General features: G+C 60.2%; 2 protein-coding genes across 2 annotated transcripts; one reads left to right on the top strand and one right to left on the bottom strand.

Annotated features, from left to right (window-relative positions):
- The first annotated feature begins 1,635 nt into the window (after positions 1–1,635).
- LOC113405738 (mitochondrial carrier homolog 2-like) lies at positions 1,636–3,998 on the top strand. Its single transcript, XM_026646991.2, has 4 exons — positions 1,636–1,764; positions 2,326–2,393; positions 3,457–3,532; positions 3,796–3,998. The coding sequence occupies exons 1-4, from the start codon at positions 1,726–1,728 to the stop codon at positions 3,880–3,882; spliced, it is 270 nt and encodes an 89-aa protein (XP_026502776.1). The 5' UTR covers positions 1,636–1,725; the 3' UTR covers positions 3,883–3,998.
- A 1,925-nt stretch (positions 3,999–5,923) lies between these two features.
- LOC112124206 (glycine N-acyltransferase-like protein 3) lies at positions 5,924–11,394 on the bottom strand. The gene is made up of 5 exons (XM_026646990.1): positions 11,302–11,394; positions 8,722–8,829; positions 8,217–8,343; positions 7,816–7,936; positions 5,924–6,413 (listed from the first exon to the last, which is right to left on the bottom strand). Exons 1-5 carry the CDS (start codon positions 11,377–11,379, stop codon positions 5,924–5,926), a joined length of 924 nt encoding a protein of 307 aa, XP_026502775.1. The 5' UTR covers positions 11,380–11,394.
- Between the last annotated feature and the right edge of the window lie 1,914 nt (positions 11,395–13,308).

Genomic DNA, 13,308 nt, shown 5'->3' with positions numbered 1-13,308 from the left:
CCCTTCCCAGCTCTGACGCCACAGAGCCTTGCCTGTGGCCCTGTTCCCATTCCCTCCCTTAGCAAAACATTATTCCAATTCCCCCCCATTCTCTGTTTCTATCCCCCCCTTACTTCCTGATTGACTGCAGAATATAAAAACTTGAGTTCTGCTTAGCCATACCTTAACCAATTATTTTAATGAAATTTAACTGACCAATTTTAACATATTGTAACATGATTATTTAACCAATGTGACAAAGTTCCTCCTCTATCTTGGTGGGTCCTGCGCTTATTGGCAGATTTTCTTGCCTCAGAGATTCACCATGTGGGTTGGGGAACGGCCCAGAGACCTTCCCCTCTGGAAGAACCCACAGTCCAGGTCAATTGGGAGGTTTCGGGGGGAACCCAGGCCCGCCCTCTACTCCGGGTTCCAGCCCAGGGCCCTGTGGACTGCAGCTGTCTATAGTGCCTCCTGTAACAGCTGCATGACAGCTACAACTCCCTGGGCTACTTCCCCATGGCCTCCTCCAAACACCTTCCTTATTCTCACCACAGGCCCTTCCTCCTGGTGTCTGATAACGCTTGTGCTCCTCAGTCCTCCAGCAGCGCATGCGCGCACACTCTCAGCTCCTTGCACCTCTTGCTCCCAGCTCCTCACACTCCCACCACAAACTGAAGTGAGCTCCTTTTAAAACCCAGGCGCCCTGATTAGCCTGCCTTAATTGATTCTAGAAGCTTCTTCTTAATTGGCTCCAGGTGTCCTAATTAGCCTGCCTGCCTTAACTGGTTCTAGCAGGTTCCTGATTACTCTAGTGCAGCCCCTGCTCTGGTCACTCAGGGGACAGAAAACTACTCATCCAGTGACCAGTATATTTGCCCTCTACCAGACTACTGTACCCCACTGGTCTGGGTCTGTCACACCAGTTATATCCCACCACCTTAATTGGCTTACACCCAACAAAATTAATTATACAGAAGACAGAAACAATCACAGAACCAAACAGAGATTACACAGATAAATAATAGGGAAGTGATAGAACAACACAGAAATGAGGATTTCACACCCCAGCTATTGATGAGTTCTTGTCAGACAGGATGCTATCAAACTAAGAACAGGGCCTCAGACTGTCATGGTGAGAGAAGGCCTATAAACAGGCAGACTGTGATTTTGATTCTTGATTTGTACCTCTATAACTAGCTAAGTGATATGAATACACCTACATTCTTCAAGTCTAGGCCTTTGCTTACAGGCCTGAATATCTATATCCTAATACTCCACCCCTTTTTTTTTCCCCTTTTTCTTTTGGGATCCTTCTGCCCAGGTATCCCTGGAAAAGCATAGGACATGTGGCAACACATTTTTTGTTAGGGCCAGGCATTAAGGTGGAAGGTGTTGATATTTTATTTGTTTTACTGCCTCTTTGTGTAGTATAGTGCCCTGCACCTTCTCTCCTATGGGCGTACCACATCTGTTTTAATTAGTGTTTCAGACTTCCCATTATAGCGGGCCCAAGAAGGTTGGATTCCGATTGCTTGTCCCGGCCGGGGAGCCTGTCCTAGCAGCGTCCGCGACCCGCGTGGGGGCAGTTTGGGTTTCAGGCCCTGGCGGAGCCCAGCGTGCAGACTCGGTGCGGGGAATCGGGGCAGAGGCAGCCCCCTGTGTCTGGGGATGGAGGGGCCGGGCTGTGGCAGGGTGCGGGGTCTCCTTGTTCAATGCGTTTCCCTCTCTCTCTAGGTCTCCACCATGAGCGAGATGAAGAGCTACTCACAGGCTGTCACTGGAGTGCGTGTGTAACCCCGACTCTCCTCTCGGGGCTGTGTGTGGGGGGGGGTAGCCCCACAGAACTGCCCTGGGGTGGGAGGGGCCAGTTTGAGGGAACCATGGGGTGGGAGGTTGGTGCCCTTCCGTGAGTCTAAATCACTAGTTGGTGCTGCATGGTGGGTGAGCTCTCCACCCTCTCGTGCACCTTGGCCTGGCCCCGCCCCTGGGGCTCTGCCCAGCTGGCCCCTTCCCCTTGGGCATGTTGTGCCCGCTGCCCTGCCCATCCAGCCTGTATCTGTCCCGAGCAGGCACTGCTGCCTGGCTCAGACCATGTGCTCTCTGGTGACCTGGGAAGGGCAGGACAAAGACCTCCTTGCCCAGGAGCAAGTCAGTGAGTGCCAGGGTCCCAGCACATGGAGAAGACTGCAGCAGTGCCCTGCTGTGCTGGGAGCTGCACAGACGGTCTCTGCCCCACTAAGACACCCTCCCTCTCCATTGTGCTCCTGTGGCTGGGGGGCTCCGGGTGGGCTGTGGAGCCAGCGCCCCGCCCTACTAACTGTGGCCCATCTCTCGTGCCTGCAGTTCTTGGCCAGTATGCTGACGTATCCCTTTGTGCTCGTCTCCAACCTGATGGCCATTAACAACTGTGGGTGAGTGCCTCGCACGCTGTCCCGAGCCAGCTGCACCCTCCCCCTGCGACGCAAGGGCGTCCGCCCCAGCTCTGAGGAGCAGGAGACGCAGCGGCTCCTGTACAGGAGGCAGGGAGATGCAGCATCTTACTCCCACATCCTATAGGGTTTGATCCAGGATGATGATGTTCCGGCCCCTCGGGGGCTGGGGAGAAACCCTTCAGAGGGGGAGCGGAGCTGCTGTCATCGGCTGCTGATGTGGAATGTGAACAGCTGGCACCGGCAGGCGAGAGCGCTCTGCCCAGCCTGACGTGGAGCTAGTCCTGGCTGTGCTCGCAGCTCACCCCTGCCCCTCACGCAGGCTCCTGTGGTTCCCCTCTTCCCCAGACGCTTGGCAGCCTCTTGGGCTCCCTGGCCAAGGCCCTGCAGCTCCCGTCCCATGTCACGCTTGGCAGGAGCAAAATCACAGGTTGCAGCCTCCAGAATAGACCCGGGCCTGTTCGGGTGTGACAGCCGGTCCCTGCCCGCCCTGCAGTACAGCTGGGACTTGGTGAGGGGGGGGGAGAGGTCTGCCCTCCTGAATCAGCCCTCCCCACCCCCTCGGGAGTATTGCCCTTGGCCATCTCACTAGGGAGCATCAGCTCTGTCCCCAGGAGAAAGGCTGCTCCCCTGGTGCCCGTCTGCCCCGCTGTAGTGTTGGGGGCGGGGGCAGGAAGCTCTGGCCTTGGGGGAATGGACAGGGGGCAGCTGGGGATCCTGGGACCTGACTGAGCTGCCTGGCTCAGGCCCCATTAAAGCGACGTAGCCGAGAAGGGCTCAGGAAGTGGCGCTTGGGAGGCCAGGGAGGTTCTAGGAACAGGCTACGGTGGCTGGGAGGGGGTGACCCAGCTGCTGCCCCCCGGGCGACTGGCTGCTGCAGAGGCCGTGGTGGGGCGCAGCTTGAGCTGCATTTGCAGGCTCGGAGCAGGGCTGTGTCCGTGCTGGAGCATGGTGCGCTTGTGGCCCAGTCCCCATGCGAGGGGGGGATCCGGGGCTCATGGGACATGGCTCACTGCTACTTCCTCCCCCCTCTCCTCTCTTGCAGGCTGGCTGGTGGCCTCCCCCCCTACGCACCCAACTACTCCTCTTGGTTAGACTGCTGGAGCCAGCTGCTCAAGGAGGTACGTCCCGGCCTCGCCCCAGCCCCATAGCACACCGATGCTGTGTGTGGGGCAACCGTGCCTGGCACTCATCTCAGGGTGGGGGTTATAAAAGGGCTGGGAAGCGCTGGCCCTGCTTTATGGCTAGGAGGGCTAGGGGTGGGGAAGGGCTAGGCAGACTGGGGCCTGGGTGACAGGCAGAGGGAAGCTGCCCCGGGGCAGGGCAGGGTAGGGCAGGGCAGGCCACCCTGACAGCCATCTCCTCTCCTCTCCTCTCCATGCAGGGGAACATGAACCGAGGGAACAGCCTCTTTTTCCGGAAGGTGCCTGCAGGGAAGCTGTACGTGTGGGAGGAGAAGCGGTTCCGCTGAGGCTGGAGCTGGGCGAGGGGCCCGGGGCCGGGCCAGAGGCTGGGCCAGATGCACTGAATGATGGGAGAGTGGTGATTTCTATACAGTTTTTTAAATAATGATTCAATCTTGGGAAATGGAGACTGTGTGCAAGTTTGAGAGTCAAAGTTATGGGGCAACGCAGGCCGGCCGGCTGGGAGTGGGGGCACTGCTCTGGGGGGAGAGCTCCCTGGCCGGCGGGGAGGGTGCTGTGCCCTGGTGGGACTGTGCCCTGGCTGGGGGCAGGTCTGGCTCTACCCCGGGTCTGCCTGCAGATGTGCCCCCCCTTCTCTGCTGTCGGTTCTGGCTGTGAAGGAGACACCCCACACTGGCCGGGTGCCCCCGGCTGGGACCCACAGCGCTGCTCCCGGTCGTGGCTTCCCAGGATCAGTGCTAGGCCCCAGCTTTTAAACCACTCCTTGGAGGAACCCTGTGACGTGCCAGCCCCCCAAGGGGTCTCTCTTCCTCCAGGGCCGAGCACACGGCTCCAGCCCCCCTGCTTCACGCCACGAGCTCTGCCCGGCACGTCCCACTGAGCCAGACCCCTGGAGAGACCTGGCTGCTCTTTGGGGACCAGCGTCCCCAGCCAGTGTTTGCAGTGACATCCCAAAGCCTTTTCCACACAGCACACGGTTTATTGGTCCCCTGGAACCCGGCCTGGGAGGTCCCTGGGGCAGCAGAGAGAAGTGAAGGTGAAGACACAGGCCAGGGCCCCACCCAGCCAAGCTGCTGAAGAGCCAAACATGGATCCTGTCTCCATCTCTTTCAGTCCTAGCTGGGAGCTCCTGAGTCCCACCAAACGCCAACTCTTCTTTGTGGAGCCTCTGTTGATCTGGGTTGGTTTTGATCCTGAACGCCCAGTTCCTGCCCCCCAGCCATGTGACACTCCCCCTCCTGTCCCTGCTCTGCCCCAGGAGAGGCTTTTTAACTCTTTGGCACCCACTGGGCAGACATGAATAGTACAGTGGGAAACTGAGGCACACAGGCATCAAAACTATTACAGAAAATTCACTTTGTCCCACCCCCTGAGAGGAAGGGGATGCATGTCCCTGGGGCCTGCAAGGAGCCAGAGTGCCCCACCCTCTCTCCACGCTGCTACTGACCTACCAGCAAGGGGGAGGAGAACCTGCCATGTCTGCTTTGTGTGGGGTGTCCTCTCCCCCACAGCTCACTGGCTCTGCACCTGGGCCCAGCTACACGGGGAGGGAGCAGCCTGTGCACTGGGGCTGGCAGGGGGCAAGTCAGTCCCAAGTCGCCTGCCCAGGGCCGAGGACGTCCATTCTGGGGGGCAGGGAGAAGAGCGGATGCTCCTCCCTGTGTTCTGGCCGAGCAGGCCTCTACGGTGGGGTCCTATGGCCACTCCCCTCCCGCGTGTAGTGCACCATCATCAACACAAGCCCTGGCCTGGCTTTCCAGCTGGCTGCTGGCCCTGGAGCAACCGTGCAAGGCCAGCACCTGCCACCTATCACCACAGGGGAGGTAAGGGGTGGGCCACAGCTGGGACCTGTGGTCGGAGCCCAAAGGAGCTTGCACCAAAGCTCTGGCAAGACCAGGCACAGCTCCTGGAAAGGGGACCCGCGACCACAGCCCCAGCCGAGCAACAAACTGCCTGGGGAAGGGAGTGGGAGAGTGCCCCCTGCTGAGCCCACAGCACAGGGCACGGGGGGCAGGACTGTGAGCGGAGAGCGCCCCCTGCTGAGCCCTCACCCTGCTCTCTTTGGGGCCAGCACTGACTGCCAGGGGAGAGCGCCCCCTACTGAGAATCTGCCCTGCTCCAGGGGATAATGGAGCATGAGCTAGTCTCCTCCACCAGGCCCTGGCTTCCCAAGGGCTGACAGCTGAGCTCCCTGGTGGCTGGTCAATGTGTCCCCTTCTCGGGGGTGGAAGGTCCCTGGGCATGGCTGGGCTGTGTCCCTGTCTCATCCCCTCCCCGAGGGCTACGTGCTGGCAGACCATGGCTGTCCCCCAGAGCTGGGTGCAGGGCCCTAGGCCATGTCCCCTTCTCCTCTCCCCTCCCCCCATGCTATGTGCTATGTGTGTGTGGCCGTTCCCCAGAGCTGGGTGCAGGGTCCTGGGCCGAGGCCAGGGCACTGGCTGACTGGGACTGGGTGAACCCAGGCCTCACCATCAGCTGGTAGAACACCCCAGGCAGGATGCGGAAGCCGAGGCGTTGCAGGATGTGCAGCGAAGGCTCGTTGTGGGGCAGCACCCCGGTGTATACAGGGAAGCCGCGGGCATGCAACTGTGCCGCCAGCATCCCCACCACGGGCCTCATGTGGTGCTGGCCGCGATGCTCCGGGAGGGTGTAACCGTGCATCAGGGCAGCCAGCGGGTCGGTGAGGCACCAGGAGATGAGGGTCCCCTCAGGGGCCAGCAGGCAGGTGTTGGGGAAGTGGCGGATCAGGAGGCACAGGTACCGCAGGCTCCGGCTGTTCCCCCCAAAGTTCCAGGTGTCTCTGAGCAGCATGGCGTGGGCAGGGGACACGGGGGCCAGCCTGAGCCCCTTGTCAGGCCTGCAAGACAGGGCAGGGGGGAGAGAGACACAGGACGGGGTGGGGTGAGCACAGAGGGGATTGACCTGGCAAGGGGAGGATGTCAGCGTGTGGGGGGCAGGGGGACTAGAACCAGCAGGAGAAGGGGTAAGTCTAGGGGAGGGGAGCGGGGAGCAACCAAACATGGGAGGTGTGAACATAGGGGGATATTGACCCAACTTGGGGCGTGGGGTGCAGTGAACTGGGGGCTGGGAGGGTCGAACTGGTACAAGGGAATGAGCCCGGGGAGCAGAAGTTGAGCTGGTATGACATGGCATAAGAGAGGAGCAGTGTCCAGCGATGCCATCCTCTTCCCAGTTGTGGGGCTGAGATGAGCTGGACAGAAAATTGGAGGGGATGGGGGGTTGCCGAATCTCAAACTGGGGGGCATGGAATGTATCCTGTGGGGGAGGGGTGTGCCACCCAGCTCGGAAGGCAGCGCCGTCGCCAGCAGCAGCCGAGACCGACGGGTGGCGTGGTATGGCATTGCCATCCTTACTGCTGCGTAACGTTTGGCCTTTGCACTGGGAGGGGAGGCTATGGCAAATTCTGGGGTGGCTATAGTCCCCATAACGCTCCTCGCAGTGTCCCCCATGGAGGGGAGGGAGGCTGGAGGGGGAGTGACCTGGCACAGGGAGAATGGGGGGAGGCTGAGAGAGGATAGACCTGGCGTGGGGGAGAAGGGGGAGCCCTGGGGGGACGGGATCAAGTCAGGCCCTGGCACATGCGGGGAGGGGATCGACACACTCCCGCGGCCTCAGCACAGGGGCTGTCTGACAAGGCCCAGTCCAGCCCCAGCAGAGTCATCGGTGCCAATGGGCCTTGGCTAAGCTCAGCTCCCTGAGATGAAAGCACCAGGGCTCAGTGGGCAGCAAACCCCCTGCCTGGAGACCTACCCGCTGACAGGGAAGAAGGGACCAGGGGGCTCTGTGCTTAGACCCCCCCTCCCCTCAGAGGGGATGGCTCTGGGGTCAAGGACCCCTGGCTGCCCGTCCCAGGATACTGAAGGGTTACAGGCTGCCCCTCCCCCTGCTCTCCCCATCCTGGGACCAAGGAGGTTCCTTGGCCAGGCTGGGCTGCCCCTGCCTCCTGGTGAAGTTCTAGGGCTGACTCAGCCCTGCCCCGGAGCAGGATGGGAAATCCTTGGCAGCATGTGCCCAAGGCCTGGGGCTGTGTGTGGGGCCGTGGTGATGCCCTCACTCTGCCAGCACTGTTAGCCTGGGGAACTCATTGCCACCAGATCTAGGGCGCAATGGAGGCCTCTGGCCTGGCACCCCGGGGTCCTTCCCTTCCCCCAGCCCCGCTCCTCCCTCCATCTAGCACTGGCTGGTTGTGTACATTGCCCCATTCTCTCTCACACACCCCATATCTGGGGGGCACCTACTGGTACTGGGGCATGGCAGGCGGGTCTGGGTGCAGCAGCGGCCGGTACAGATACGTCTCCATCTCAAGCCCTCTGGCCCTGGCGATGTCCCTGATGGTCTCATATACCCCGTCCTGCAGCCCTGCAGGGACAGCCGTGCGCTGTCAGCAGGGGCCCCTGAAAGGTGCCCATGGACCTGGGGGGCCAAGCCCGGTGCGGGAGAGCAGCAGGGAGGGGCCAAGGGCCACTGTGGGCCGGCATGACCCAACTGGGGGTTCTCAAGCTTGATTCATTCAGGATCCCGGGTCTGGATGGAGAAGGGGCCCAGGCAGGATCCTCAGGACTATTGGCCTGTGGGGGGGGGGAGCGGTTCCACCCCCCATATGTCAGATGCTGGACAGAGCGGGGCTGGAGGGGCTCACCCTGTATCTGGAAGGCCTGGCCCCAGTCCACGGCACAGCTGTTCTCCAGCAGGGCCCGGCAGGCGCCCTCGTCCCGGTAGAAGGCCGTGTACAAGTTGGTGAAATAATCGCTTGGGTCCCGCGCCACCTGCAGGGGGAACACTGTCTGTGGGTGAGCGCAGCCTCTGCCCCCTCCCCCCATGACCCTCAGGGACGGCATCGGGGGAGTGGGGCACAGCAAGCCTCAAGTAAGAGATTGAGGAGGGGGGAAGGGGCCCTGTGAACGGAGCCAGGGGGCTTAGGGGAGAATGGAAAGGGGCTCTGGGCAGCAGAAAGGGGAAACAGGCTGTGGGGAGGTGGGGCAGACAGAAGGGGGAGGGGTAGAGATGACACCAAGCAGGGAAAGGGGCAAGGAAGTCAGGGAGGGGCAGTGATGGCGTCAGGTGGGGGAGGGGAGCGAGGGAGCCATGGCGAAAGGTGGGGGAGGGGAGCGGGGCAGATGGGAGGGACCCAGCAAAGGCCGCACTTCTCTGCGTGGCCGGGTCAGGACCATTTTGAACTCTGGCCATGAATCCACCAGTACCTCCTGGCCAGCCGGGTTCCCGCGGTTCACATGCATCACAGTGCCGTAGACCTGCCAAGACACAGGGGTCAGAGTCCGGGGATGTCCCGGATCCCCAGGATCGGTGCTGGGCCCCAGCTTTTACTCTGCCCCTTGGAGGAGCCCTCAAAGTGCCAGCCCCCCAGGGGCCCCACTCTTCCTGCAGGGCAGGCCACCGCCTCTGAGATGGAGCCTCTGGGCTCCAGCCCTCCTGCTCCACCCCACGAGCTCTGCCCGTGCCTCCCACTGAGCCAGACCCCTGGAGAGACCTGGCCGCTCTTGGGGGGCTCCGACACCCCAGCCTGTGTTTGCAGTGACACCCGGCAGCATTGTCAAGCCAGGCTGGTTTATGAGTCACGGAGCGGCCTTAGGTCAGCAGAGAGAACTGGGGGTAAAGCAGTGTCCATTGCGGTCAGCCAGGGCCCAGCCAAGCTGGAATGAAAGACCCTTTCCAGGCTGTCTCTGTCTCCGTCTGACCTCCTTGGCCAGCTCCAGGTGAGAGCCTCCATCTTTGTCCACCACCACCCACCTCCCAGTCCTGTGCTCTCGAGCTGGGGTCTCTGCTCAGCCTCCCGGCTGAGAGGCGGGGAAATCCAGGAGTCAGCAGCGCTTGCCTTGTCTCTCTGGGTCACTTAAACTAGTGACTGTCCCAGTGAAGTTCGAACCCCCAAATGCTATCCATAGAAGCCACAGCACCTTCCCCATCCCTGTCCTTCCAGGCACGGTCAGCATGCTCACAGCTGGCTCGAATCAAACTCACCCTTTCCAATACCCAGCTCAGAGCAGTCTCACATCCACCGTTACGGCAGGTCTGTTCACTGACACTAGCTGGGGGCAGGGGGGAGTTTTCATTCAGCCTCAGCACCTTTTGCCCCCCCAAAACCTTTGGGTTTGAAACTGGGATGGGATCCAGCCACTGCATTTCCCCCCCTCCATCTGCCAGGGAGTGAGAAGGGTCGTGACCCCCTCTTCCTCCATGTGTCGGCCATCTTGGCTGCACCCTGGGGTGTCCTGACCCCTCGGCTGGGGTAGGGAGTGACCCCTTGAGCATTTGGGGGATCAGTGTAGGTGTGGCCCCCTGCGAGGCTGGTCTTAGCCCAGCCGTGTCTCTGGGGTGCTGGTGTTCCAGGGTCTGGTGATGCAGGGGGCTCCCCTATGCTGGTTGTCCCAACCCCAGGTCTGAGTGTATGCCAGGAATCCATTTCCCCTCCTGGGGTTAACCTGTTGCCCTCACCCCAGGCCAGGACCCCCCTGCTGGCGATTCCGGGTCTTAACCTTGGCCATGCCTTGCCCGTGTCTGCCCATGCTCAGCTGGGGGCTCAGCTCCCACCAGGTTCCGCTCTGACTCTGTTTCCCCAGGGAGAGCAGGCTGCGAGCTGGCTCCCTTGGACACAGCCTCAGGGAAGTTCTGCCGGAGCCCGTGTGACTCACATGTCCCGTGTTCCCCTGCCCCACTCAAATACAAGGGTCAACTTCCAGACAGACAGGTGGCCTGAGCTCAACAGCCTTTCCTTAGTGTTACGGGCAAGCGGGGGGAGGGGACCCTGCTCCCTGCCGGCCGAGCTATTCGCCTTTTCACTGACACCTCCAGTCTGAACCTCTGGCTCCTGGGGTTCAAACCCTTGCCTGGGGCAGGATCAGGGACTGGATTTTTTCTTAATGTAAGGGGATTGTTGCCCCCTTACTAACATTCAATGGGGGTGTTTTGGTTGGCTAGCTCCCAGCACTAAAAGGGGGAGGGTCGATGGGAAATCAGGAGCCTGAGATTGACAGTCCCCAGGAACAATGGGGAGAGGCCAATGCTCCAGATCAGCCTGATTGACAGGGCGGGCAGGCTTATCAGGGAGTCAGGAGGCCAGGGGGGTCCCGTCCTCCGTATGTGAGCTGGAATGGCCTGAGTCAGACAGAGTGGGGCCAGGGGCAGAGCTAAGGAGAGAGCAGGGGCCCAAGCTAAGCTGCTGGAAGCAGAGCTGCAGCCGTCAGAGTAATGAACCACTCCTGTGTTTTGCAAAGGCTGCCGGGGTCTCTGCCAACACACACCGCAGGGGCCTGGTCCAAGCCTCCCGCAGGCATCTCGCGCAGCTGCATTCGCTGCAGGGAGCCACGGAGAGAGATGGGAGGGCTGGTGTCAAAGGCCCAGTGGTGGAGGTCACGGGCCTGCCCCTGTGGAGCTGTGTGCAGCCTCGGGCCCCAGCCCACTACAGGGGTCACTCCCAGGGGACTGGTGACAGGCTGGGGTACAGCACATCCCCTGTGGATCTATAAGAGCCTGCCCGGCCCCTGAACTGCTGCCCCCCGACCTGGAGAAAGGGTCTGCCCCCCCAAACTGCTACCCCCTGACCAGGTGGAGGGGCCAGCCCTCCATGTAAGCCCAACCCAGGGGATTGCACCTCAGCCCAATATGTGCCCCATCACCCAGGTGTCTATGAGGGACTTTGCCCTGCTCTCTGCCCAGCCCGAGGGTGGGAGCGTTTGGCCCTGCGGGGGCGGGCGAGTCCTGGTCACCAGCAGCGTGTCAGGCAGGCCCCTCCGTAGCATCCCCTCCAGCAGCCGCAGCTTGGAGGAACAGCTCAGGATCAGCATCGCTGACAGGGATGGGCCTTCACAGCTTCCAGCGGGACCATGTGAGGGACGCCTGCGGGGACAGGAGACCCATCAGTTCCCTGTGACTGTCTCCCAAGCCCAGAGACAAGCTGCCAGCTCCCAGCCCTGCCAAAATAGCAAACACTGTGTAGACCCCACAAGAGCTCACCAGTCTATGCACAGCCCCCTGTGTGTTCACCAGAGACCTTACATTAACTAACCAGTCTATATGCAGTGCCCTTGCTCACCAGAGACCCTACAAGATCTCACCAGTCTGTGCGCAGCCCCTGTGCTCCCCAGACACCCTACAGTATCTCACCAGTCTGTGCACGGCCCCCGTGCTCACCAGAGACACTACCATAACTCATCAGTCTGTCGGCAGCCCCTGTGCTCCCCAGAGACCCTACAATAACTCACCAATCTGTGCATGGTTCCCACGCTCATCAGAGACCGTACAATAACTCACCCGTCTGTGTGCAGCCCCTGTGCTCACCAGATACCCCACAAGAAGAAGGCTGCTGTAAGGCCATGTGATGCCAGGGCTGTCCGTACAGGGCTAGGGCTCCCACTCGCCTGGGGTCACTCTATGCCAGGGGAAGGATCAGTTCCTGGGTGTCTGTGGAGCTGCGAGGTCCCTGTCTGTCTCTCCTTCAGGGGCTGCTCCAGCCTCTTATCCCCCAGCGAATGAACCATTAACAGAGTCTGTCAGTCCTGGAGCCCAGAGGCGGTGACATCCCTGCAGCCGCATGGCACAGTTGATTGGGATTTTGCTCTGGGCAGAGGTTGAGGGGCCTCCAGAGAAATGCAAGTGCACCCAGAATGGACCAGGGCCAGGGGCAGAGTGAGAGCAGGGGCTGCCTTCCCCCCTTCCCCACCGATGCCCCTCAATCCCGACCTGCAGCCCCCTGCTATGCCGGCCTGGTCTTGGTCACTGTGTGTCCGTGCCGTACCCAGCACAATGGGGCCCCAATGACCCTGAGTGTGAGCGCCCCACAGCAGGAAATGCATTTCCTATAACATACCAGGATTCAGCTTGGGCCTTCTCAGCACATTTGAAAGCCCCAGCGTCCTGGAAGACAGTACCATGGTGAATAGAGCCACTTTGGGTCAGATCAGCCAGGTGGGGCGAAAAAAACAACAATACCAGGGGATTGGTCCCTGTGACAAAGTGGGAATTTGTTGTAGTATTTTATGACCCCCGTATGTGCCTCAGTTTCCCCTCTGTGTTGCAGTGTTACCCTGGGGAGAGAAAAGGGAGCAAGTTTGCTCTCAGGGCAGGCTACGAGGCATAGGTGGGTGTCACCTCCCTGCCTGGGTGGAGGAGGGAGTCATTAAGGAACTAGTTGAAATTGACCCACATCAACAAAGGGGCCAGAGAGACAAAGCAAGTCCCCATGTTTTATGGGCTTCAGGGAAGCTGAGCAAAGACCCCATCACGAGAACAAAGGACTGAAGGGGGAAGGTAGGGGAGTGTGACAGAATGTACCCTTGTGCCCACAGCGTACCCACTGTTGTAATAATCTTTGTACAACCTTGCAAGGTATTATTTGTAAATGTATAATTTGCCGATCAGTATTGCCCTGATAAAATATGTGTGTGGCAACATTGTACGTGGAGTGATAAGATTCCCCTTTATGGTGTTAACACGTGCTCTAACCTGAGGTTGGCAAACAAGCCTGTCTCAACAAAGGAATGGGTGCTCTGCTTAATTTGCATTTAAGCAACAAGCAGAGTCATCAAGCAGGAAGGGAAACAAAAGAAACTCCAACAGGGGAGGAAAAAGCAGCAGGGAGCATCCTTCCCTACAGACTCCCTCTCCTGAATCTCAGCTGCAAATCTTTTCCAAGTGTTTCCACCCTCTATGGAGAAAGAAGTGGTTCAGAACTATTCAGAAAAGCTGGACGAGCACAAGTCCATGGGGCAGGATGC

Source organism: Terrapene carolina, unplaced genomic scaffold (genome assembly GCF_002925995.2).
Source record: "Terrapene carolina triunguis isolate 2854851 unplaced genomic scaffold, T_m_triunguis-2.0 Scaffold50412, whole genome shotgun sequence".
In the NCBI taxonomy this organism is placed as follows: Eukaryota; Metazoa; Chordata; order Testudines; family Emydidae; genus Terrapene; species Terrapene triunguis.
This window is presented reverse-complemented; position numbering and strand designations above follow the sequence as displayed.

Coding starts and splice junctions, on each gene's coding strand:
- LOC113405738 (XM_026646991.2), top strand. CDS start 1,726: ATGAGCGAGATGAAGAGCTACTCACAGGCTGTCACTGGA. Junction 1,765..2,325: donor ACTCACAGGCTGTCACTGGA/GTGCGTGTGTAA, acceptor TCGTGCCTGCAG/TTCTTGGCCAGTATGCTGAC. Junction 2,394..3,456: donor ATGGCCATTAACAACTGTGG/GTGAGTGCCTCG, acceptor CCTCTCTTGCAG/GCTGGCTGGTGGCCTCCCCC.
- LOC112124206 (XM_026646990.1), bottom strand. CDS start 11,379: ATGCTGATCCTGAGCTGTTCCTCCAAGCTGCGGCTGCTGGAGGGGATG. Junction 8,830..11,301: donor GCCTGCCTGACACGCTGCTG/GTGACCAGGACT, acceptor GTGTCTTGGCAG/GTCTACGGCACTGTGATGCA. Junction 7,937..8,216: donor CCAGGCCTTCCAGATACAGG/GTGAGCCCCTCC, acceptor CTGTCCCTGCAG/GGCTGCAGGACGGGGTATAT.